The sequence below is a fragment of the Pelodiscus sinensis genome, chromosome 11 (genome assembly GCF_052426305.1).
Source record: "Pelodiscus sinensis isolate ZL-2025 chromosome 11, ASM5242630v1, whole genome shotgun sequence".
Taxonomy (NCBI): domain Eukaryota; kingdom Metazoa; phylum Chordata; order Testudines; family Trionychidae; genus Pelodiscus; species Pelodiscus sinensis.
The window spans coordinates 8,375,513-8,401,697 of record NC_143062.1 but is presented as its reverse complement, the minus strand read 5'-3'; the positions used below and the strand labels follow the sequence as shown (position 1 = coordinate 8,401,697).

Sequence of the window (26,185 nt, the reverse complement as noted above, 5' to 3'; positions counted from 1 at the left end):
GAATCTGACTGCAGACCTGGAGACCTCCCCTTTGCTGCTTGGGAGCGGGTACAATTGCGGAAAAGACATTCCTCTGGCCGCTTGCGAGCCATAGGGCTCGGTGCAATTAGCCGTCTGTCCTTAACTCATCTGCTTGGCCAGGTTAACGATGTCACCTTTGGTGTCGATATGAAGCTTTACACTGTCAGGAGTCCAAGGTGGAGTCTGTATCTGGCTGCTTCGATTCCATCCCCGCCATTTGGCTCATCTCAGCTGTGTTTGGCTCCTGAATTTTTGGATTTTTTTTCTGGGAGGTCAAATGGGCAGAGACTCCCCCCCCCCCCCCCAACCCAGTTATGGGCTGGGACGGGTCATTCCGACCTCACTGCTGGGAAAATGGAAGCACAGAGAAATGAAGTGATGTGCTCACGCTCAGAGCAAAGAGAAGTTAAGTGATTCTCTCGCCGTGTACCCCAAACAGTCCCACACTCCCAAGCTCTGATCTCTAGAATGTCTTCCCTGTGATGGGGTGAACCAGGCTCAGAAGCCCCCTGCCAGAGGCCTTGTGATCCTGCTACACCCCACCCCAGAAAAAAGGCCAGAGACGAGTCCTCCAAGAGGCTAGAGTGGCTGTGGAGGAGCCGGCCAATCAGAAAGGCCCTGTGAAAGGCGCTGCAGGATCAGACTCAGCTCAGTGTCTCTGGAGCCCTGAAGAGGTGAAGATCGAATGGCTGGCTGGCTAAGGGAGCAGCAGCACCATGGAGAGCGCCGATCGACTGGTTGGTGACCACTGCACAAGGGCAAGAAACAGTCTCCAGGAGGGGAGGCCCTGGAGGCACCATTCCCATGAGTGGGGAAACAAACGGAGAGACAGAAGAGAGGGACGCTAGCAGAGGGCGCAGGGATGGACGTGTACCCCGGAGGGGCCTTGTGTTTCACACAGGAGTGTGACTCGGCCAGAGGGCTGCATAGGGGAAAGGGCTGAAGAGGCAGCGTGGTGCAGGCACACACACTCGGCCAGACGGGGGGGGGGTCTCACGAAATGTGAGTGCCACCCCCTTACCATCCGCCTTTGGCACTGTTTCAAGGGCATGCCCTGGGACGCCGAGAGAAGATGCTAAGTCTGCTGGCTACTCTGAAAGAGGCCACGGCATCCCACGAATGCCCGTAAGTAGCGAGCACCGCTTGTGTCTGTATGAGCTGTTCTAGGGGAGCGTGAAAATTCCCAAGGAAGTGTAGCCAACGCACTGGCTCCAATAAGCCCCTCCCAAAGCCAGCCGCTTTGTGGCCATTTTACATGGCCGGGCTTCCGACGCGCTTTACTTTCACATCCCTGGCGGATGTTGGACAAACATGTTGGAAACTGACATCTTCCATGCCTCTGGAGACCAGGGAAGCGAGGCCGGCGGCCTGAGAGGCACGTCACGTGCCTGTCATCAGACATAAGCACCGTGCATCAAAGATCTTTCTTGGGACTGGAATCAAACGTTGCAGCATGGACTAGTGCTTGGCAGATTCCCCTGCGCTCTGTGACTAACGATGCCCCCACGATGTCCACCTCTCCCGTTCTTTCATCTCAAGAACGAACCACATCGCTCCCTTGCTATTTTGGGGCCTAAATGAGGTCTGGGCCTAACTGAGGAGCCGCAGGCTAAGATTAAACCCAAGGAAGAAAGAAATGATGCTCTCGGGGAGAGAGAAGCACGTTGGAAGTAGAGAAAGCCACACGAGTGTCCACAAAATATACAGCCTGAGAGTTCTCCTGCTTCCTCCCAGATTCTAGATGGCCAGATAGCAACAACTATACTCTCCCACCTCAGGCTGGCCAGGAGACATCCCAGCCTGTCGGGTCCAGCGTGGTCAAGGGGATCCAGGAGTTGGCTGCACCAGATGTCCAAGTTCATTCGACCTGCTAGGTTTGGCCTTCAGAGCTGTGAGGTTTTATGAGGTTTCCCAGCACCGGCTGCTGCTTCAGGACCACAAGCTCTCCTGAGAGACGGCGGCCACCCAGGGCAAAGCACTTCTCACTGCATTGGGGAAGGCTCGTGGGCTGGGGCTGACCGGTGGCCTTTCACAAGAGGCAAGGATGACCACCAGCCTGTCTGCCTGCAGGGCCACCATCACCTCTGGTCCATAGCCTGCCAGGAAACGTTACTGGGGTGACATGCCTTACTGTGCAAATACGCAGCTCCTCTGCTCTGCTTTCCTTTGCAAGCGGGGGGAGAATACGCAGCAGAGAAGCTAAATTCCCGCCAGCCCACGCCTCTTCCGAATGCAAAGGGGAGAAAAGACCGTGAGTGGCCGGGTGTTGACCTTTTAGCTGCGGTGAACACGCTGAGCCATGGTGATGGGCTGTGACGGCGCGTTGGGGGTCCCCCGTCTCCTGCACCCCGAAATGGCACAAACAGACTGCACCAGCCGGTGGAGTAGAGGAAGTTTATTGCCTCTCCAGGTTACAGCACAGCCCAGATGTAGTCTGGTCACAGAGCTGGGCTAGGATGCCTCAGGCCCCCTTGAGATGGGGGAGACTGGGCCCCTAAACTCCAGCCCCTTTCCCTAGGCTGTCTCCTCCATGCTCCCAGCCAACCAGCAACTAATTCACTCTCTTCCAGCCCTGCCCCCCAGCCAGGGCAGCATTCCACCTTCCTTTGTTCCTCTCCATGGGGGGTGTCTGGCCCTACTGGTTTGCATAGTGACTCATCCTGTTTTGCTGGGTCCTGGTACCCACGGCAGCCAGTGGGGGTTACCCCAGAGCCAGCAGCCTAGAAACCAGCCAGGTACCCCCACTACGTCACATGGGCGCAGTAGAAATACTGGGAGGTGGCGTGAAATCGAATGAACTTGGACATCCGGTGCAGGCAACTCACGGATCCCTTTGACCACCTGACAGGCTGGGATGATGTCTTCTGGCCAGCCTGAGGTGGAAGAGGGTAGTTGCCATTTGGCCATCGAGAATCATAAGACACTAGAATTGGAAGGGACCTCGAGAGGTCATCGAGTCCAGTTCCCTGCCCTCATGGCAGGACCCAGTACCACCTAGATCATCCCTGACAGGTGTTTGTCTAACCTACTCTTAAATAACTCCGGAGATGGAGATTCTACAACCCCTCTAGGCAACTTACTCCAATGTTTCACCACCCAGGCAGGCAGGAAGTTTTCCCTAACGTCCAGGGCTCGACAAATTGCTGTTTCTACTCACCTGTGGCGAGTAGATTTCAGTCGGTCGCTCCGTTCGCCCCGTTCACCGGTGCTGCGCGCATGCTCAGTGCCAGTCTGACGCATGCGCAGTGCGGGGCTGGCGGGTAGATCTCGCCACGGTTTGTCGAGCCCTGCTAATATCCAACCTAAACCTCCCTTGCTGCAATTTAAGCCCATTGGATGTGGGAGAAAGCAGGAGAACTCTTCAGGGATGTGGGTGAACATGGGCTTTGGGTGCGTTGGGGATCAGATCGTGAGCCTGCGAGTGGATTCTCCCATGCGGATGTCTTGGGAGCATCTCCGCAGGCTGCAAAGCTTTGGAAAATTGTTCTCTGGGCTCTGTTGCAATAACCTAAAATAACGTAGCATACGCGCCCGTTGCCTGATGGGCTGGCAGCCGCTGAGTTAAAGGCCCATGGGGCACAGCAGCAGGGAAACTTCCTGTTTAGTTTGTCATTTAACAAAAAACCCAAGAGAGATGAGAGCCGGTGCTGTTCTGCCTTTCCAGCCCACCCCGGCCCTTTCTGTTTCATGCCGTTCGTGCTGTGCGCTTGAGAGGGGTTCACCTGCCTTCGAGCAGGAGCGGAGACGCCTCCAACGGCTTGTCCGTGTTCCCGCTAGCCTTGCTGAGGGACGCATCTCCTTGTCAGAAACGTGCGTGCTTTCCAGCGCTCTGCACTGCTGGATCCCGACAGATCGGGCCTGCTCTGTGCGCCGCAGCATCCTGCTGGAGGCTCTCCTGCCACAGACGGACGAGAGATGAGAACACACAATCAATTTCCTCCGTATGGCACTGACCTCCAGGCAACGGCCTCACCCTTGTCTGTTCCAGTTAGAGCTGCATCAAAATCCTGGCCCTCGCGGTCTCCGAAGTTTGGAGGTGCTGGAGATCTGGCAAGGGACTTGTGTTCTGACACTGGGCTGAGTCAGAGCCCTGGGTTGGAAATCCCGGAAAGTCTGGGGTGTAGGAAATGAATCCAAAGGCAGGTGCAGCCGCTTGAACCCATCTGGACTCTGAGCTCCCAGGGGGCTTTTGGGTTATTAATAATGACACTTGGCATTTTATGTCCTGAAAGGCTTGTCACAACCGTAATACGTCCCCATGCCTCCTGTGAGAGGTGGGTGGCATTATCCCCATGCTGCTGGTGGGGAAACTGAGGCACGGGAAGGCTAAGGCCAACATTTCCAGATGGGCCCATTAGGTTTTGGCTGCCTCCAGTTTTTGAGGCCCAACCGCTCTGCGTCCGTTTCTTTCTCTGTAGAATTGGAGTCACGCCCGCCGCATGCAGCAAGCAGCCTGTTCCTGGGGCTGCTTTTAGCACCGCTGTGACGCAGCAGAAGGCCAAGCCAGCAGCTCTCTGCAGCGGCACCAGGAGCGCTGACGTGTGCGGGGCGGGCTCGGCCGTGGAGGGGCGGGATTTCACTCGCACCGGCTTTACGCGTCCGATTGAGGCAGAGCTAGTACCTCACCCCCAGCCACGCCTGTTTCCTATTGTCGCGGCAGAGGGCAAAGCCGATCCCCTCTCTCCGGTGTCGCCAGGGCGATGTGGCAGCGTGGCTGGGTCAGGCACCAGGCGGCTTGGTGCTCCCGCCTTCCCTCCCAGACACAGGAATGCCACCTTTGTGCCGGTGACCGTTTCAGGCTTAACAGAGCAGTGGAACTGGGCCTTGGACTTGTGGAGAGAGCGCTGGTCTTGGGAGATTTGAGTTCAGTTTCTTGCTCCGCCACCTCCACCCTGCAGGACCCTGGGCAGGTCACTTAACCGCCCCGTGCCTGGCTTCCCCTCGGCAACATGGGAGCTGACGCCTCCCTGCCTCGGCTATGAGGCACTCGGGTGCAGTGGTGCTGAGACATAGGAGGAGGGTCAGTGACGGTGCAAGCTTCCCCTGCCAGCATGGCCGGCTGGTACTGGTCACAGCTGTCACTCAGGTCTGGTCGGCATGGCTACGAGCTGGCCCTTTCCCGCCCATTCCTTGCTGCTCTGCTCATGCGGCTTGGGTCCTCTGTCCCTTCGGCTTCCTGTGCCTTGCAGCTACCAAGCAGGGACCGTGCAGCGGCCAGCTGGCAGCGGCTGCCTCGGCCCGGGGCTCTCTGGGGACGTGGCTTTGCGCCTGCGCCGCACAGCCCAAAATAAAGTTCCTGGTTATTTTAAAAGAAAAACCAGCCCGCCTGCGTGCCCGCCCCCGAAGCGTAGCGGTGCCATCAACAGCCGGCCCCCTCTGCCAGGCGAACCGTCGGAGTTGTCAAGCGCCGCAGCTGCTGCTGGGCGGGCGAGGTGTGGGTGTGCGTCAGAGCGTCCAGCTGTTCCTTCCGCGCGGAGGTCCCTCCTCCTCCCCCCAGGCCCGGCTGGCATGATCGCAGTGGGAGTCTTCTGTGGGTGCCCGTCCCCCGCCCCCAGTCCTGCTCAGCTGACACCTGCGGGTTCAGGGCGGCGTGCTTTCGTGGGGCTGCCGCTTCCGCCCACCCGTGGGTGCCAGGCTCGTGGGATTGCTGCCAGCCTTGCAGTGGGCTGGTGAGGAGGGAGGGACGGGGCAAGGAAAGTTCTCTGAAATTCCCCTTCCCTCGAATCTCTGGAAGGAGCTGCTTGCTCCGTCTCGCCTGGGTTATCTGGGCCGCTCCGAGAGGTGCTGACCCGCACTGCGGACTCTCCCCGCCGGGCTGGGGCTTCCGTGTGTGACGGCACGTCGGGGTTCTCCCGTCTCCTGCACCCCCGTAGTGGCACAAACAGACTCCACCAGCCAGTAGAATAGAGGGAGTTTATTGCTCCTGCAGGATACAGCACAGCACAGATGTAATCTGGTTACAGGAACTGGGGCTAGGAGGCCTCAGTGCCCCCCCTTGAAATGGGGGGTGACTGGGCCCCTAAATCCCAGCCCCCTCCCTAGCTCCTTCCCCTTGCTTTCCAGAGAGAAACCAACTCTCTTCCAGCCCTGCCCCCCAGCCAGGGGCGGCATTCCCCCTTCCTTTGTTTCTCTCCCTGGGGCGTAGCTGGTCGGACAGGTTGAGACACCCTCTTTGCATAATGACTCATCCCCTGCCCTGCTGGGCCGCACTACAGCCAGCAGCCAGTGGAGGTCACTCACAGCCCACTGCCCAGCATAGCAACCAGCAAGGTACCCCCCACTACATCACACCATGCTTGGCAGGTCCCTGGCCGGAGAATCAGCCAGGCCTCTGCAGAGCCCCCCCCCCCCCCCCTTGCCTGTGTCAGTGTTACCAAGTGCTTCAGTAACACGCAGCTGAGGGACATCTGCCTCCCTGCGAGGGAAACGTGGAAACGCCGGGCCAGGGTCATCCCTGCGGCAAACCCACGGAACGCGGCACGGCTGGCACCAGGAGCTACTTTTGCCCCGTCTCCAGGCTGGTGGGAGACGGGAAAGGGACCAGTTCTCTGCCAGGCATGGAGCTGAGCCGTGGTGCCGCCGCACGAGTCTCAGCTCGTCTCCTTGACGAAGGTTTGATTGGCTCGAGCTCCCTTTCCTCCTAACGATGGCTTTAACCCCTTAGGTGCCAGCTGTCACCGAGAGTTTGCGTTTCCTTGGTTTCCTGGCAGGTGATGCTACACGGGCAGAAGCCCTGGGGTTTACCTGGGCCAGCGAACATGCCTTGTCTCCACTAGGATGGCTATGAGTGTTCGCTTCACGCGGGTTACAAATACACCTTTTTTCCCTGGTGACGACACAGCCTCTAGGCAACTGTGGGAGCGCGGTAGGCAGGGGGGGTTCTGTTGATGTTGGGATCAACCCCTCATGTGTTGGCAGGTGTCGCGTAAATAACCCCGAGTACTGACAGCAGTAGGGACAGCCTGGCCAATGGCATTTGGGGACTGGGTGGAAGGTACAGACTTGGAAGATCTGCAGTGGCCCCCCTGGGGAAATGCCACATTCTCCACTAGAGCCGCGTCCTTTATCTCTGCTGGCTGAGCGGGCGGGGCTAGCGCAGGATGGTCCTGCCCCAGCCCTAGCTCCCCCGGCTGGCTGCCCCCCAACAGAGCAGCGGGAAGCGCTCAGAGTGAAAACTAGGATGGATTGTGCCCGGATCTAACTGGACATGCTGGGGGGTTAAATCGCGTGGCGGCAGGGCTACACGTCCCCGGACCACCCCCAGGAGGACACAGAGAGGACACGTTCAGTGAACAGGCTGCTCTGAGCCTTGTGGCCTCTTTGGGGTCCAGAGCAGAGATCCCAGCCTGTCTTCATCCCAAGGCCTCCCCATGCAGCCGCTCACGGAAGTGCTCCTCCGATGAGGCCCCCAGCCCTTTGCCTGCTCTGGTGGTGCCTGAAAAGAGTCTCAAAAAGGGCCCAGTGGTTGGGGGGGGGGTAACTCTGGGAGCCCAGTCCTATGATGGGCACCCTCCTCTTTCCGGTGTGGTCCGTGGTATCTCTAAGCCACCTCTGGTACTATCCAAGAGCCAAGTTGGAGGCCTCAGCTGGAGGACTGTGTCCAGTTTGTAGGCCTCACTTCTTAGGCCTGAGATCTTAGGCCTCAGTTGGAGTATTGTGTCCAGTTCTGGGCCCCACATTTCAAGAAGGATGTGGAGAAATTGGAGAAGGTCCAGAGAAGAGCAACAAGAATGATGAAAGGTCTAGAGAATATGAGCTAGGAGTGTGAGGGAAGACTGAAAGAACTGGGCTTGTTTAGTTTGGAAAAGAGAAGACTGAGAGGGGACATGGTAGCAGTTTTCAAGTACCTAAAAGGGTGTCACAAGAAGGAGAGAGACAAATTGTTCTCCTTAACCTCTGAGGATAGAACTAGAAGCAATGGGCTTAAGCTGCAGCAAGGGAGGTTGAGGTTGGACATTTGGAAAAACTTCCTGTCAGGGTGGTTCTACACTGGAATAAATTGCCTAGGGAGGTTGTGGAATCCCCATCTCTTGAGATATTTAAGAGCAGGTTAGACAGACACTTGTCAGGGATGGGCTAGATGGTGCTCAATACTGCCAGGAGGGCAGGGGACTGGAGTGGACTTGATGACCTCTTGGGGTCCCTTCCAGTACTAGTGTTCTGTGATTCTGTGATAAGTTGGGGGGCCTGGTGTCTGACGAGGACACGTTCCAAAGGCTGCACAGATCTGCTGTGGCCAGGGACCAAGGCTGGAAATAGAGTCGCAGCTCCCTGGAGTCGAGTCAGAGGCTGGGAGCTGCTGCTGACGAGAGACGGCCGTGGCCCTGGCCGGGGGCGTGGCATACGTGGCCACTGGGTGCCTGTGCTCTCTCTTTCAGGAGCGGAAGCTGTGTGCCCATCCCAGGATGGAGATCTACAAAGGAGACCGCATCTATTTCATCTGCCCCCTGGCCCGCCAAGGGGACTTCTATGTGCCGGAAATGAAAGAGCTGGAGAGGAAGAGCAGAGCGGTGGAGGCAGAGGAGGCACAGACCGATGTCACAGGTACCCACAGAGCACACGCTTCCCCATTGAAGTCAGTCCTTCCAGGTGTCCCCAGACCCCTTGGAGGCCCTGCTGCCATGTGGACAAAGCAGCTAGAATGGAGGGGGGAGGCTGGTGATTTTGCTGCTCCCTTCATTGAGCAGCTGGAATTGACGCCTTTTGTGACGGAACAACATCTGCAGCAGCTGGAATTGACACGTTCCATAAAGGATCGACATCCGTTCAGTTCCAGCAGGGCCCAGAGCCTGTCACAATTACTCCTGATTTCTAACAAGCCTGTCTCTTCCATTGTAATACGTGTTGCTGTTGTCATCCCCTTGGGCCCTGGGGTACACACCGCTTCGTTGTCAATGGAACAGTAAGCTAGTCTCCGTTGGGCCGCTGGTGGTGTTGCTGTCCCTTTCAGTGGCGGTCCCCTTTTCTCATCACCTACCTCTCTCCTGAGCTCTTGAGCAGCCGTCGCTTTTGGAAGCCTGCGCAATTTAAACCATTTTCCAAAGCCAGCGCAGGAATTCTCCAGCGGCCCCAGCTGAAGGCTTTGTAGCTAGCGAGGAAGCGATCGTCACCACACCTGTCGGTGCATGACAGCCGTGTTGAGCTCCACTGTCACGGCCCTGCAGCTGTTAGAACACAGGCTGCTACTTCCTCTTCCCACGTGCTCACGCTTTCGTGGAACCCAAACAGGTGACTCATCAGTGCTCTCAATAAGCATATATTAGGGGACTTATATTAGGTGACATAGTGTCTTGAGAAATACTGGGAAAGCAGTATTCAGGTCACAGATACATTTGTAATGTACACTGGGAACATGTGACACTGTCTCCGGCTATATGCCACATGCGTGACTTTGCCACAGTGGCAGCCTTCCAGTGGCTTTTTTGCACTTCTTTCATTTTGAGTTTCTTTCATTTGTAATCACGCACAGCCATAACCCCTCAAAATTCCCCCTTTGGCCTGAAATCTTTGTTCATTCAGCCATACAAGTGCCAGACACTCCGGGAATGTCTACACTAGGACATGATTTTAAAAGAACTTATTTTGAAATAGTAACTCCCGAAATAACTATTTTGAACTAGCACATGCACACTACAGGGAAGCCTCGAAATGAGTCCGAGGCAGGCTCCCCTAATGTGGACATTCTCTCTCGACTTAGAGCCCCAAGAAGCACTGGGGAGTAATTACTTTGAATGACTCTGGGGAGTCGTCGTTTTGAAATAGCAGCAATGGAGAGTCCACACTACTGCTTTTTTGCAATAACTTTTTTAAAATTAGCATTATTCCTCCTGGAAAGCAGCAGTTCTGATTTCAGAATAAGCAGCCCATTATTTCGAAATCGGGAGTTATTTTGAAATCACTCCCTAGTGTAGACCAGGGCTCAGAGTCTTGGGTTTTGGAAACACTCTCAAATATTTTGGAAACACTCTCAAATATCACCATTTTGGATAACTTTAGATTGGCTTGTCTGTGATCTGATCATGTGATGCAGTACTGTCACATGCTGTTCAGACAACTGCAGTATTGTGTGGCACTCGATTGGCACTCCAATAGCTTTAGGTGCCCACGCACAGCATCGGACCGTTCAGATGTTTGCAAACAGACATGTTTTTGTGCACACATAATGTGTGTACTTTGGTTACAGGTGTACGCTTTTGTCTGTCTGCTTTCAGAAATTGGGCTTGCATTAACGTGGTGAGAGCATGTGGAGAAACACTCTTAATTCATAGCTCCAAGGGGCAGAGTTAAGGTGTTCAGAGCCCAACCCTGGCTCAGAAGCAGCCTGGCTGGAGCAACCCCTCCCCACCCCCATTTAATTGGTTAAGCTTAACAGGTAACTGGTTAACTAATTAAACGGGATTTTACATCCCTCTTCCCCAGAGACGGTTAAAACTTCACATGCTGGCTAGCGGCAGGGTGAGGGGGAAGTTTTTTTGCATAGACTTATAGACTTGGAAGGGACCTAGAGAGGTCATTAAGTCCAGTTGCCTCCAGTCATGGCAGGACCAAGCACCACCTAGACCATCCCTGACATGTGTTTGTCTAACCTGCTCTTGAATATCTCAAATGATAGAGATTCCACAACCTCCCTGGGCAATTTATTCCAGTGCTGAACCACCCCGGCAAGAAGGTTTTCCTAATGTCCAACCTAAACCTCCCTTGCTACAATTGAAGCCCATTGCTTCTTGTCCTATCCTCAGAGATTAAGGAGATTATTTTTTCTTCCTCCTTGTAACAGCCTTTGAGGTACCTGAAAGCTGTTATCATAGCCCCTCTCTGTCTTCTCCTTTCCAAACTAAACAAACCCAATTCTTTTAGTCTTCCCGCACGGGTCATGTTTTCTAGACCTTTCATCATTTTTGTTGCCTTCACTGGACTTTTTCCAATTTGTTCGCCTCTTGTCTGAAATGTGGCACCAAGAACTGGACACAATACTCCAGTTGAAGCCTAATCAGCACAGAATAGAGCGGAATAATTTTTTCTTGTGTCTTGCTCACAACGCTCCTTTTAATATATCCCAGAATCTTGTTTGCCTTTTTTTGCAACAGTGTCACACTGTTGACTCATTTAACTTGTGGTCCATCATGACCTCTCGATCCCTTTCTGCAATACTCCTTCCTAGGCCGTCATCCCCATTTTGTACGGCTGCAATTTCTTGTTCTGGAGTACTTTGCATTTGTCCTTATTGAATTTCATCCTGTTTACTTCAGACCATTTCTCCAGTTTGTCCAGATCATTTTGAATTTTGACCCTGTCCTCCAAAGCACTTGCAACCCTTCCCAGTTTGGAATCATTTGCAAACTTTAAAAGAGAACTCTGTCTGCCATTCTCTAAATCATTGATGAAGACATTGAACAGAACCGGACCCCTGCGGAGCCCCACTTGTTATGCCCTTCCAGCATGACTGTGAACCATTAATAACTATTCTCTGGGAACTCTTGAGTTATCCAAGCAGTTAGGCACCTACCTTATAACACCGTTTAGGTTGTAGTTCCCTAGTTTGTTTATAACAATGTCATGCAAGACCGTATCAAATGCCTTACTACAGTCTAGGTATACCACATCTGCCGCTTCCCCCTTATCCACCGGGCTTGTTATCGTGTCAAAGAAAGCTGTCAGGTTGGTTTGACATGATTTGTTCTTGGCACATCCATGCTGATTCTTACTTATCACTTTATTATCTTCTAGATGTTTGCGAATGGATTCCTTGAAGGGATCCCCCCAGGCCCATTCATGGGGGAAGCCCAAACTACTGTTCCCGTGGTGGAGATGGAGTGTCCCAAGCTCTCAGTACAGCACCTCTCAGCAGCCTGACTGTTTAGAAAAAACTAAGCCCAAAGCACACCGTTCTCAGGTCTCCCTGCAACGCTGCCCACCCGCCATTACCGTGGCATTCGGAGCCAGGGGGCGGGGCATCCCTGGCCCTCTCTGTCGTGTGCTCACAGCTGAGCTGCACTCGGGCCTGTGAGTCGGACAGAAAGATTTCCTTGTGCTTTCCATAGGCTGCGTCTTCCCTCCCTCTGCCGTTGTGCAGAGCAAATTCATCCCGAGTCGTGGACTCTTTAGCCCCGCCCCCCAGAGGGGTGGGGAGTGTAACGATCCACCAGCTCCCCATGTTTCTTCGTTCTCTTGACTTCCGCTCCAATGTCTCTGGCCGTACAGCTGCTGGGAGAAGGTCATGGTGGCTCAGTTCGGATCCACGGCTTTGTTTTCTCCATACTGATGACGGTTGGGCCAGCACCTCACCCCTCCGTTCTCTCTCCAGCTGCCCCCTTTTGCAAAGGTCTCCGTAGAGCGGCTTGTGCGGGAGGGACCTGCTGGTGTTCTGTTCCCGGGAGACCTCACTTACTGGACCGGATTCTCAGCAGGGATCGATCCATTGAGCTACCGTGCATGTATCGCTTTATGCCGAGTTCCCCATGGGCGTTGTGTATGTAAACCAAAGGGGAGCAAGCTCTTTCCTTTGGGCCAATGCTGTGAGGTGCTGAGCATTGCCTGAGTGGTGTTTGGGCCCCGGCCACCACCTCTCAGGCAAATAGAATTTGAAGGGGCACCACACTGGGCAGGCTTGGACCCTGTCTCATCTCCTAGAATCACAGGATCCTAGAATCCCAGGGCTGGAAGAGACCTCAGGAGTCATCGAGTCCAGCCCCCTGTCCAAGGCAGGACCAACCCAACTCAATCAACCCAGCCAGGGCTTGCTCATGCCAGGACTTAAAAACCACTGGGGATGGAGACTCCACCCCCTCCCTAGGGAACCCAGCCCAGGGCTTCCCCACCCGCCTAGGGAAATCGTTTTTCCTAATGTCCAACCTAGACCTCCCCCGCTGCCGGTTGAGACCGTTGTTCCTCATTCTGCCATTCATCACTACTGAGAACAACAAATGGTCTGGTAGCACTTTATAGACTAACCAAACATGTAGATGGTGATATGAGCTTTCATGGGCACAGCCCACTTCTTCAAATGACCGGAGTTTTGAGTTTAGGATGTTCAGACACACAATAAATAGGAAAGAAGGGGGAGCGGGGAAAGGAGAGGGGGGAAAGAGGGAGCTAGAGGGAATCAGTAAGTATCTGAAGATTGGGTAGTTAAAACGAAGCAGATAAGAATCAAAGTCAAATGATAGTATCCTTCCTGAGTAGGAGTCTGCACAAAGAGCTGTTCGCACCTTCAGCGACTGTTAAATTGATAGTACCCCAACCACCCTTCATCACGATTGAGTCCATTAGCGTGTGAATTGAATTTGGAGATGAACTGTAATTCCAGCGTTTCTCTGTGTATCTGGCTAGTAGAACTGGTTTCTGACAAGACAGCTACTTGAAGAACAGCCTCTCTCCATCCTCTTTGAAGCTCCCTTCAGGGAGTTGAAGGCGGCTCTCAAATCCCCCCTCACTCTTCTCTTCCGCAGACTAAATAAGCCCAAACCCCTCAGCCTCTCCTCATAGGTCATGTGCTCCAACCCCTTCATCATTTTCCTTGCCCTCCGCTGGACCCTCTCCAATGTGTCCACATCCTTTCTGTAGTGGGGGCCCAGAACTGGACACAACACTCCCGATGTGGCCTCACCAGAGCTGAATAAAGGGGAATAATCACATCTCTGGATCTGCTGGCAATGCTCCTCCTACTGCACCCTAATATGCTTGGCTCCAAGGGTCACACTGTTGACTTCTATCCAGCTTCTCATCTACTGTATCCCCAGGTCTTTTTCTGCTCCCTTTCCTTCCTTTCCTCCTCTCATGCAGCTGCAATTCTCAGACCAGGTCACTTCTGGATCACGAGCTTGTCCTGTCCAATGCAATTAGCAGATGGCGAGATGTTAACAAAGCCGCTCCCAGGCCTTCGAACTGCACGGGGGCCAGACACGGCAAACTGCCATCCTCTTGAGTTCAGAGCGGCACTCCTACCTGCGCACGCCCTGCCCTGTGCGGTGCCTTTGGCCGCGCTCTTTGCAAACAGCTGTATTAAAATGCCCCCGTCTGTGTGAAGGAATGATTGCCTTGTGACTGTGCTGCACAGCCACTCCTGACTGTGGATGCGGACAGTGTCATTCAAAACCCAGCAGCCTGCGGCTGTGCCGTAAGGGCTCGGGGGTTTGAAGCCCCCCACTGCTCTGACCTTGGAAAACCCCACAGCTGGCTCTCACGGTGCCGAGGGCCTTCCACTCCAGCTGACGGGGCTGGAGGGCGCCCGAGAGCTCACTGGATCACCTGCTGGGTCCATCTCATCCGTCTAGTCCCTGGCAAAGGCTCTGCCACCTGTCTGAGACCCGATGTGCTCAGCACACAGGCTGAACATGCGCATGGGGTGGGCAGGAACACGGGGGGGGGGCTCAGGCACCATTCCCTTCCTTGCTCTGCACTCCTCAAGGTCGTTAGGGAGACAGGCGGAGACTGACGGCTCTCCGGGGGCCGGTGTCAGTCACAATTAGCTTCCTTTGCGTTTCAGTCTTGTCAAGGGCTTTGCCCCGAGAGCCCTCAGCTGCCTCCGTGACCTGCCCCCTGCCGCGGGAAGCAAGAGAAGGTCCGAGCAAAGCCAAAGCCCCCGTGCGGAGGGGGAGGAGGCCGGTGCTTCCCGCGCACACGGCCGCCTGATCCTTGCGGTAGGCTCAGTGGTGAGCGCCGTCGCCCCGGCGACACACCTGTCTGGCCAAACTGGGCCGAGTGGCGGGTCTCCCCGAGCAGCCGCTGGCGCTCTGGCGGGCACTGGCCGCTGCCAGGGGGCGCACTTCTGAGAGGGGGGTTCTGCCCGCAGTCCTGCCCTGCCCCCCTCCCCTGACCGGCCAGGCCCAGCCCCCCCACAGCTCTGCCAGCGCCCCGCAGTCCTGCTCTGCCCCCCCTCCCCTGACCGGCCAGGCCCAGCCCCCCCACAGCTCTGCCAGCGCCCCGCAGTCCTGCTCTGCCCCCCCTCCCCTGACCGGCCAGGCCCAGGCCCCCCACAGCTCTGCCAGCGCCCCGCAGTCCTGCCCTGCCCCCCTCCCCTGACCGGCCAGGCCCGGCCCCCCCACAGCTCTGCCAGCGCCCCGCAGTCCTGCCCTGCCCCCCTCCCCTGACCGGCCAGGCCCGGCCCCCCCACAGCTCTGCCAGCGCCCGCCCCGCAGTCCTGCTCTGCCCCCCCTCCCCTGACTGGCCAGGCCCGGCCCCCCCACAGCTCTGCCAGCGCCCCGCAGTCCTGCTCTGCCCCCCCTCCCCTGACTGGCCAGGCCCAGCCCCCCCACAGCTCTGCCAGCGCCCCGCAGTCCTGCTCTGCCCCCCCTCCCCTGACTGGCCAGGCCCAGCCCCCCCACAGCTCTGCCAGCGCCCCGCAGTCCTGCTCTGCCCCCCCTCCCCTGACCGGCCAGGCCCAGCCCCCCCACAGCTCTGCCAGCGCCCCGCAGTCCTGCCCTGCCCCCCTCCCCTGACCGGCCAGGCCCAGCCCCCCCACAGCTCTGCCAGCGCCCCGCAGTCCTGCTCTGCCCCCCCTCCCCTGACCGGCCAGGCCCAGCCCCCCCACAGCTCTGCCAGCGCCCCGCAGTCCTGCCCTGCCCCCACTCCCCTACTAGTCCAATCCCAGCCCCCCCACAGCTCTGCCAGCGCCCCGCAGTCCTGCCCTGCCCCCCTCCCCTACTAGTCCAATCCCAGCCCCCCCACTGCTCTGCCACCGCCCCGCAGTCCTGCCCTGCCCCCTCTCCCCTACTAGTCCAATCCCAGCCCCCCCACTGCTCTGCCAACGCCCCACAGTCCTGCCCTGCCCCCCTCCCCTGACCGGCCAGTCCCAGCCCCCCCACAGCTCTGCCAGCGCCCCGCAGTCCTGCTCCGCCCCCCTCCTCTGCTGTTCCAGTCCCAGCCCCCCACTGCTCTGCCAACGCCCCACAGTCCTGCTCCGCCCCCCTCCTCTGCTGTTCCAGTCCCAGCCCCCCACTGCTCTGCCAACGCCCCACAGTCCTGCCCTGCCCCCCTCCCCTGACCAGCCAGTCCCAGCCCCCCACTGCTCTGCCAACGCCCCACAGTCCTGCTCCGCCCCCCTCCCCTGCTGTTCCAGTCCCAGCCCCCCACTGCTCTGCCAGTGCTGCTCCGTCCTGACTGCTATTCCAGTCCTGGGCTCTCTCCCCACTTGTGACCTGCAGCTCCCCTGCTGTGCCAGTCCCTGGCTCCCCTGGGGCAGAGGCTGGCGCTAGGTCCGACTGCCCCGTGGGCGCACCGTGCGCCCCCAGCCCCGCGGACCCCGGCGCGTCTCCTCGACAGGCGCCATTGGAATCTCTCCAGCATCCCCCCGCCCAGCCCACTGCCCTGCCGCTGGCCCCACGTGGCTGCTCCAGGGGAGGGCGGCAGCTGCGCCTCCTCTGGGGAGGGGCCGGGGCACGGCCTGGGCTGCCATTTCCGCCTGACAGGCCGGGCCGCGGGCACCCCTGCTGCTCCGCCTGCCCCTGCCCATCTCCCGGCGCCTTTTGTGTGGGGTGTGAAAAGCTGTGATTAGCTGCGCCTGGCCTGTTATTACATTGATCTATTATTTAGCGGGAGAGGAGATGAATATTTGATAGGGCCCCGCGCGTGGTGGGGGGAGAGGGCCGGCGCGCTGGAAGGAAGAACGGTGCATCCGGTGGTTCTGCCCCCGCGGGAGGCCGCCGACGCGGTGAATCCTCGCCGCTCTGGGGCGGGGTGTTCCCGTGTTAACCCTCCCTCGCCCGGGATGGCGCAGGCCCCTTGCACAGCCCTGCAGGATGTTGGGCCGTCTCCTTGGCGGGCGTGGGGGGAAGCCTCGGGCCGGATTGACAGCCCCGCCGAGGGAAGCTCTGTTTATCTCCATGACCCACGCGGGCTGGGCAGCAAGAGTGTAAACTCCACCCCTCCACCCTCCGGTGAAAGGCCCACTTGTGCCAGGAGGTGACCCAAGGCCCCCCTCTAAGTCTGTTCCCCACTCTGGGCTAGCGCCCCATGTCTCAGGGAGGGAAACGTTCCAGGGGCAGCTCCCTGTCAGAATCTTCCAGCATCCTTGGCAGCACCCGGGCCGGGCCCGCTGTCCTCTCCCCCTTCGCAAGCCGAGCTGCCTCCACCCGGGGGCAGGGGAGGGACAGGGAGGGGCTCCCCTCAATGCAGTGTGGCTAGCGCCGATGCAGGAGTTAAAAACACCGCAGCGTCCGAGCGCCCAACGCAGGGCACCCCGGGACACGCTGCAGTTCCTAGGGGGGCCGATCGCGTGGTCCTGGGACGGCCGAGTACCGGCGGGTAGCGTGGGGGCGACCGTGGTGACGCGGTCCGAGGCCGGCTTCTCTCGGGCTCCGTCCTGGAGCCGCGCCCGGCCTGGCGTTCGGAGTGCTGTGCTCCTGGCAGCCTGCTTGGTTCGGTGGTGGGGCTGGAGCGCCCGTCGCAGAGCTGGGCCTCGCTGTGCTAGGCCCTCTGCCCACAAGGCACGAGAAGGTGGCCCCTGTCCCTAGGAGCTGAGCTAAGAGATGCCAGATGGAGCCAGACAGATGGACGAGTGTCATCTCTTGGCGGAGACGTACAACTCGGAGAGCCATGAAACCAGCCAGGCCGCTTTTGGCACCAGGACGAGAGCGGATTTTTTTCTTTTTTTGCCCTAGCCAAATTGCAATTAAATAATTACCCTGGCATCCCTAACGCCCCCACTCACCCGGACCTTTCAGTGACAAACTTCTCTGCCTCTCCCCAGCAAAGGCTGCGGCGGGGAGCAGCGGGGTTACCCCCTCCTGCTGAGAGCTACCCCGCTGCTCCCCAGAGCTGGCTGCAGTTCAGTGTTCCAAGCCTGACCTCTGCGCTGGAGACCCTTGGGCCTCCAATTCTATAACCTGGCCATGTGGAGGGATTCGCATCCAGGGTTTAACGTGGTTGATCCTTCAACATTAGCCAGCCCCTCCCATTTGGTGGTCCAGGTCCAAGCTCTGTGGCTCAGGCCCACCTCTCATATTACTGTAGTAGAACCTCGTTCCAATAATTATCCCCGTCTCCTGGGGGCTCTGGGGCTCCCAGCAATCAGAGCCTGGCAAGCCCGTCCTAGTCCGAACCGATGCATCGCTCAGGCAGCTCTGAAAACCTCTTTTTTCAGTTGAGAAAACCGTTTGGTGGCAAATCCTCGGGATGGGCAGCCGCCGCCGTGGCGCCATGGGGCGACTCTGTAGCCCGTTGGGGCGGGGTCACGTCTCTGGGGGCAGGTGTCGTTGGAGAAGCAGCATAAACCACGGGGTGTCTGCTTTTCACTTGCTCACATTTCCCCCCCACCCCGGCGCGCAGCGGAAACTTTCACCCCCTGCCTGCCACGGAGCCAGTGCCTGCGTCACAGCGGGTGCCGGAGAAAGCCAGGCGCTCGGGAATTCACACCGTCCCGGCAGCAGGCTTCGGCGAAGGCGAGTGAGATGCATTTAGACAGCAGCACTGGGGAGGTGGCTAGCTCTCCCCTGGGACTCTCGGACCGACTCCCACACACAGAGCGGCTGGATCAGTCTGCGGGCGTCCCGGCATCTGCAGGACTGGGCCTGCATGGCCGTGTGGACTCCAGACTCACAGCTGGCTAGGGTACTCTCCAGAGCGCATCCCCTGCAGCAATCTTAGAGGAGCTATCGGAGGGGCTGATGGGGGTCTAAGGTGGCGCGGTACCGGACGCGCCTCTCTGACAGCCTCCGGTGCGACCTGGGAGATGCATCCACCACTTTCTATTGGACGCCTGCATCTCCCCTGGATGTCCGTGTGGGACATGAGTCCGCGAGTGGTCTCCTCCATCTCCAGGGCTGCCAGAGTGTCGTGACCCAGACGATCTCCCGCAATAGGGTGGTTTTGCTCCCGCGCTTGCCTACCGGGAATGTGCGGGGGTTGGGCCGACAGAACCGGAGCAGGCTGTGATTGGCTGCAGGAGGGCACGCCCACGCCGCTCACAGACCACCCGCCCGCCCCTCGCTGCACCTGCCCTGGCATCACAGGGGGGTCACTTTAGAAAAGCCGACGGGGGCGGAAACCGCGGGGCCGCCTGCTCCCTCTCCCCCCCCCCCCCCGCCTTAGCACACGGACCCAGCTCGGGGCTCGAGATGCTGAGACAGCAGGGAGCAGCCCCTGGGCAGCGCCAGCACCTTCTGCAGAGCCTCAAAACGCGGTTACCAGCATAGCGGGAGGGGGCTCCTGTGTGCGGGCCGGGGGGGCATTATCGGAGCCCAGGGACCCTGAGAAAGCGGATTAAAGTCACGGTTCTGTCCCGCACACAAGAGCCACTGCCCGGCTGTTTAGTCCTGGTGTCGGGCCTGGGCTTTCGAGCAGTGCTGGCCGGTGCCTCGGGCAGGTGCACTGACCAGGAACGGGAGCTTAGAGACCTGATGGCTTCCTCGGTGGAGGCGAGAGGGGGGCAGGAACTGGGGTGCCCTGAGGGGAGGGGACGGGCTGGGCTCCCTGAGCGGAGGAAGTGCAGGCGTCTGAGGGAGCCGCGGGAGCAGGGAAAGATCTCTGCTGAGTGGGAAAGGGACCTTCCAGCTCTTCACAGCAAGCAGCCAAGGGCCTCAGGTCCCCTCCGCTCCGCCGGCGTTCTGCAGCGTCCCCGCGGTGTCCCGGGCCCTCCCGGCGGTACTTAGTTCAGCCTGTGCCTGCCGGCTCCAGCACTTCCTGCGGCGGCGGCAGAGACCAAGGCAGGCCGCGATGTGATGGGCGGAGGAGGGGGCCTCACTGCGGAGGCCTGGCCACGTGGAGGGGAGGGCTCACAGGCTCGGAGGGCTGGCCGAGTTAGGCTGTGGGACTCCAGCAGGCAACGGAGGGACCCGAGCGGCGTGGGGTTAATTACAGGCTTAGAGGTGCCTGGGGATCAGACCCCGCTGAGCACCAAACCTTGGCACCAATGAACTGAGGGAAGGTTCTGCCCTGCCCAGGAGAAGCCTTGACTTCCAAAGAGGCTGCTCACCCTGCCTCAGCCGACCCCCTCCGCTGGCCGACCTGCCTGCTGTAAATCCACCCGTGGGGTTCCTCCAGGGGGCACCTGCCTACGTTCATGGCAGCTGCCCCTCAGCAAACAGCCCGCCCGTCCTGGGCTCTCGCTGTGTCCCGGCATGGGGGGCGCCCCGCGGCCTGCGCAGTCTGCCGAAGTGGCTGGCGGAGGCTGTTCAAACGGGATCGGACGCGACGGGGTGCTGGGAACGTGCCCATCGGGCCTGTGACTCTCCTGCCCGTCCGCCACGCTGGGGAGCAAAGTGATGCGTCTGCAGGGGCTCCGGAGCGGTGGAATTTTCCTAGGAGCGCCGGGGCAGCTGCCAGGAGCCCGAGACCCCGGGTAAAACCGCACCGATGCTTTTTCCTTCCCAGGCTGGCACTTGGGTCTCGTCCCGCTGTGGTTCGGGTGGGGAGGCGCGCAGCCAGCGCCCGCCTGGTTGTGCAGTGGCGTTGATGTACAAGGGGAGAGCCCTGGTTCACGCCTGGCTGAAGGGACACGTGCAGCGATCCGGTGGCCCCGGGGTGGAAACCCGGGGGAATCACGAAGCCGTTCGAGTGGCCGGCTCCCGCTGAGCAGGCCAGACCCTGCCTGCGAAGAGCCTGACTGGCTAGTCCATGCCGATGCTGCTTCCTAAGTCCGGAACCAGAGTGCGTAGCTGCACCGGGCCCTGGCACAAGACCAGAACCAGAGTGCGTAGCTGCACCGGGCCCTGGCACGAGACCGGAACCAGAGTGCGTAGCTGCACCGGGCCCTGGCACGAGTCCGGAACCAGAGTGCATAGCTGCACCGGGCCCTGGCACGAGACCGGAACCAGAGTGCGTAGCTGCACCGGGCCCTGGCACGAGACCGGAACCAGAGTGCGTAGCTGCACCGGGCCCTGGCACGAGACCGGAACCAGAGTGCGTAGCTGCACCGGGCCCTGGCATGTTGCCATCTCATTTCTTTCACCTAAAGCTTAGACGTGCGTGGCGTGCTGCCTTTGTCCTGGTGATCAGTGGCAGTGAAAAGAGGTGTGTCGCACGGCCCTGTACTATACACTGACCTGCTGCCTGCCTGGAGGCGGCTGCCCAGCGCCACGTGTGAGATCCACTGCGGTAGAGCAGCCTGGTGCTGAGACTCTGGGACCTTCCTTGAGCCCGGCTGAACAGAGCCTGGAGAAAGCTGCGTGGACTGGTTCTGTGCTCAGATCCGTCGAGCGACGCCTGCCTGCCACGAATTCACACCCAGGGGAGTAGATCCCTGCTGCTTGTAACGCTGCCTGAAACACGCTGGCCTCAGCCTCTTGTCTCCTAGGCTCCTAGCTGCCCCGCACGCCCCTGTGGAACGAGTTCTGCCAGGTCTCAGCCTGGATCCCCATCCCGGGCAGAGTTCATCCCGCCCTCCTGTCCTCGCTCAGAAGAGGGTTCGCCCCGGAGGTGTTTCCATCTCAGGAGGTGACTGTGGGCTGAGCCAGCCCCCATCTGCACAGTGCTCCGCGATCCCGGATGGCAAGAGCCTGCTAAACATTCCTTCGTTCAAGGGGAAAAAGCCAGGCAGGTGTGGTTTTCCTACACGCTCTCGCAGCTGCGACCGAGAAACTACATTTCCGCTAAGTTCAAAAACATGTTGTTCACCAGGAACTCGCCTCGCTGCTTCAGCTCCGCCTGGGTCCCGGGAGGAGACGCGTGTACCTTGGAGAGAAACGCGGGCGAGGCTTGAGAATGGGAGGCCTGGTCGGCCCATCAGGGACCCAGCACCGGTCAGGAGCTCAGCTCCCGACCGGCCGAGCGGCGCCGTGCCTTTCCCAGGGGGGCCGCTGAACGGGGAGGGGGTGGGCCGACACGCGTCCCTGCGCGGAAAGCGGCGGCGGGAACGGGAAAGCTGCTGGCATGCGGGACTGGGAGTTTGTAGAAAACCATTCGACGAAGCCGCCCCCTGCCCTCTGTGCTCAGCAGCTCTGGCATTGGGGGGCTGCGGGTGGGGCTTTGATTGCTGCGCCCCCTCCTTTGGCAGGGACCCCCTGGCTTTTTGGGGTGTCGCCGCACGGGACCCTCCCTTTCGCCGTCTCCCTCAACATCAGTTTCCACTGATTTTCCTCCCTCCTTGTCACCCGTCCCCCCCCCCCCGCGGGTTCTTTTTAAATCCCCGCCTGCAGCCAGGCCACCTTGGGCTGGCGTCTCTTCCGCGCTCACCGGCTCCTGGCGGGCGGGCGAGCCCCAGGGAGAGCGGAGCCACGGCGGCGAGTCGCTCCCCACCCCGGGCACGTCAGCGCTGGAGAGACATGGCCGCTCATAGCGCCGGCGTCGCCCTGGGGAGCCGGGGTTTGCTTCCCTCGCTTCTCCCTGCCCGTTTTGTTGGGTTAGCGCCTTCCCTTCCTCCCCCTCCTGTGCTGCTCCGTCCCCGCCGGGCCGTGGGCGAGAAGTGATCCTTGGCTGGCAGCCGCAGCCCAGCTGACTCTGTCACACCACCCTGCCCTGGGGGGGTCGGGTGCCACGCAGGGAGATAGAGCTCCATGAGGTTCCCTCCTTGCTGGAGCCGCGTGGCACCAGGTTTACGCCTGCCCCTGGGGCTGGGTGAGGAGGGAGCTGGGTGGCTGTTAACAGCTGCCAGGGACTGTTAACAGCCTCTGTGGTGCTGTTGACAGCCGTGTCCATGTGCACAGTGCTTGTCACACGCGGTGGCCGGGCCCTCCCCTCTGAGCAGTTGCTCCGCCAAAACCGGGCCGTTTCCCTCCGCGTAAAACTGGCGGAGGCGTGAGGGGAATCAGCCCAGCAGCTCACCCGCCAACAGCTCTTCAAAAGGACCCCCTAGTGGCTTCGCCGTGGGGAGTTGAGTCCCACCCAGCGCTGCGCTCACGCCTGCCGCTCGGCACGCACTTTCTGAGCACCCTCCGGGTGTTAGCCGGTCCCTTTTGCAGGTGGTGAAATGACATGCCCAAGGGCACATGCGGAGGCAGTGGCAGAGCCGGGAAAGCCCCCAGGCCAGCTTGGAGGCAGAGCTCAAAGTTCATGCAGTTCTTTCCTTCCCCAGCAAGCCGGATCCAGCCCACCAGGCTGCCCCGTGGCAGCGCCAGGTTCCCCAGAGAGAAGGAGTGGGGTTGGCTCCAGCATGGGGCGCTCTCCCGGGGTTGCTTCAGCACGCGGGCAGTCCGCCCCGCCCCCGTGCCCCATGGGACAGCAGCACCACCCCCGGGCTTAACTCGGTGACGTCGGACACAACGATCCCTGTGCCCGGGCAGGTTTTGCCAGCCAGCCTGTTGCCTGGGGCCGGTGCTGTGTCTGTTTAGGACCCGACCTGCTTGGTCTCTTTTCTGCAGTGGTTGGACTGTGGCCGGGGTGGGCTTTGGGATGCAGACGTGGACCGGGGGGAGGGGAGGGGTTGGGATGCAGACGTGGACCGGGGGAGGGGAGGGGTTGGGATGCAGACGTGGACCGGGGGGAGGGGAGGGGTTGGGATGCAGACGTGGACCGGGGGGAGGGGAGGGGTTGGGATGCAGACGTGGACTGGGGGAGGGGAGGGGTTGGGATGCAGACGTGGACCGGGGGGAGGGGAGGGGTTGGGATGCAGACGTGGACTGGGGGAGGGGAGGGGTTGGGATGCAGACGTGGACTGGGGGAGGGGAGGGGTTGGGATGCAGACGTGGACCTGGGGGGAGGGCTTGTGGAGGATGGAGCCGGTGGGTTGGCCACAGGGCTGCCGGCAGAGATGGTGATCAGGGGCGAGGCACCGCTCTCGTGCAGACAGCTCCCTGAGGACAGGTGCAGCAGGATCCCTCGCTCAGGGCCCGAGGGTGCCTGGCTAGAGCCAGCGAGCCGGTCCCAGGCAAGGCCCCAAGGGGGAAGTGCTCCGTGAGGGGTGATTTTTGATGTAACTTTTTCTTCGTGGGGGGCAGCTGCAGCCTCCCCTGTCCGAAGGCCGGCCCGCTCGGTCTCCTGGGGCCCATCTCCAAGGCTGGGGGGCTAGAGGTTTTGGGCTGCCCGGCCTTGCTGGGCACTTGGCCCCTGGGAAGGGGCAGGGGGTGGTGCTGCTGTCCCTGGGACACACGCTGGGCTCTGCGCCCTGAGCCGCTCCCGGCTGCGCTGTCGCTCCAGGGGGCCCCGGGCGCAGCAGTTACGGGTGGGATTTCAGTGGGAGGGGCCAGGGAGGGCAGCCCGAGACAGCAGCAGAAAGCAAAGCGGCGCTGAAGGAGACGCTGCCGTCGCGCCCCTTAAGAGCCAGGCAGGGGATGAGCGGTGCGAAGCCGGCGTCCGTCTGCGGATGTGCCAATGCATCCCCGGGCACCCCCCAGCTGTGCCAATGCACCCTGCCCCGGGAACCCCCCAGCTGTGCCAATGCACCCCCGGCACCCCCCAGCTGTGCCAATGCATCCCTGGGCACCCCCCAGCTGTGCCAATGCACCCTGCCCCGGGCACCCCCCAGCTGTGCCAACGCACCCCCCCAGATACCTCCCAGCTGCGCCAATGCACCCCCCCAGATACCTCCCAGCTGCGCCAATGCACCCCTCCGGGCACCCCCAGATGTGCCAATGCACCCCCCAGGCACCCCTCAGATGTGCCAATCCACCCCTCTGGACACCCTCAGATGTGCCAGTGCACCCCCTGGATCCCCCCAGCTGTGCCAATGCACCCCTCCGGGCACCCCCAGATGTGCCAATGCACCCCCTGGGTACCCCCCAGCTGTGCCAACACACACCCCCAAGCACCCCCCAGCTGTGCCAATGTACCCCTCCGGGCACCCCCAGATGTGCCAGTGCACCCCCCTGGACCCCCGCAGCTGTGCCAATCCACCCCTCCGGGCACCCCCAGATGTGCCAATGCACCCCCCGGACCTCCCAGCTGTGCCAATCCATCCCACCGGGCACCCCCCAGCTGTGCCAATGCACCCCCCCCGCACCCTCAAGTTGTGCCAATGCACCCCAGTCTGGACCAGCACCCCTCAGCTCTGAGCTCCTCACCACTGTAGCAAGGCACCCCAGTCTAGACCTGCTCCCTCCGGCCCTGGGCACCGCTCAGCCTGCCCCTCGACTGCCAGCTGCTCCGGTGCTGGGCACCTTGCCCTGTGCCAGGCCGTGCCCATCCCAGCGCTCTGACTGATGATTCTTTCCTGGGCTTCAAGGTAAATTCAGGAGCAAGGGTTCCCACGGCCCAGCCTCACCTCTCAGCTGGGGGTGGGAGCGCGGCCCTTTCCCTGGGTGAGTTCCGCTCCCCTCCGAGGAGCCAGAGCCGGTCTCCGAGGGGCTGAATCGCTCCTGTGGCCTCCGTCGACTGTACTGGCCTGGGCCTCGCTGCAGCCAGCGTGGGAGCTACTGGCCAATCTGCTGGCTGGGAGGATCGGGTGGGGGAGACTTTTAAAGGACCCGGGTCTCTGCTGGAGCCCAGACTCTCGTGCTGGGGAAAGGGTGAGCCGGAGCAATGCCTGGGGGCTCTTTGGCGGCCGCTGCAGGGTTGGGCGGGGGAGACGAGGATGTGGGAGGAAGTCTGGCTGTGGCTGGCGACAGGAGCAGCCCATTGGACCTAACCGCACGGCAGAGACGTCAGTTTCATCCTGTCGCAGCTGTGATCGCTTTCGCATTTACGCCATGTCACCTGAACTTCTGCCCCGCGATCCCCTCAAACTAGCATGCGTATTGGTATGTCCTGGAATGTGTGTGTGTGTGGTGTAAAAAAATAACATTAAAAACTGAGCTAAAAGAATATTGGAAAAGGCAAGCGCTCAAAAATCAGAAATTGCCAGAATTAAGGTTGCCCTGTACCCTTAACTCTGCCCCGGGTGCATATACGACTACAGGATTTAATTGACTGATCACGTCCTCTTTTTCCCCCACAGGATCCATTTCCTTTTATTCTCCTCATGCAATGAGTGGTCCTTTACCTTCTTTCTTCCACACCATCCATACCTGGGATTATTCCTTTCTCACGCGCTTTTCCCTGGAGCGCCCCTCTCTGCTATCCAGCAGCCTCGCTAACACTAATGAATGTATTATTCTGACTCCTGTGGGAGATAGCCAAGTGTTATCAATCCCCTTTCTAGCTGGGAAACTGAGGCATGGAATCTGCTGACGTGCCCAAATGTGGGGTGCCTTGGTGCTCGGGTTCCCTATTTGTGGCTCGCAAGGGGTGGTGTTTCCGAGTGTTTGGTGCACGCTAGCGTCCCCCGGGGGGAGTGATGCGGAAGTGAGGCTGGAAAGGGATGTGTTTGAGGGCATCAGGAGTCACTGGCAGGGGTGGGCTTGGAATGCAGTCGTCCCCC

The 26,185-nt window shown here is 59.8% G+C and overlaps 1 protein-coding gene across 3 annotated transcripts in view; it reads left to right on the top strand.

The window, feature by feature from the left end:
- Nucleotides 1-26,185, top strand: part of TEX264 (testis expressed 264, ER-phagy receptor) — a 106,521-nt gene that overhangs the window by 76,161 nt on the left and 4,175 nt on the right. For all 3 annotated transcript variants that reach the window (XM_075939470.2, XM_075939471.2, XM_075939472.2), the window contains exon 5: nucleotides 8,400-8,565. In XM_075939470.2, coding sequence (XP_075795585.1) covers nucleotides 8,400-8,565 — 166 coding nt within the window. The remainder of the gene's footprint in view (nucleotides 1-8,399; nucleotides 8,566-26,185) is intronic.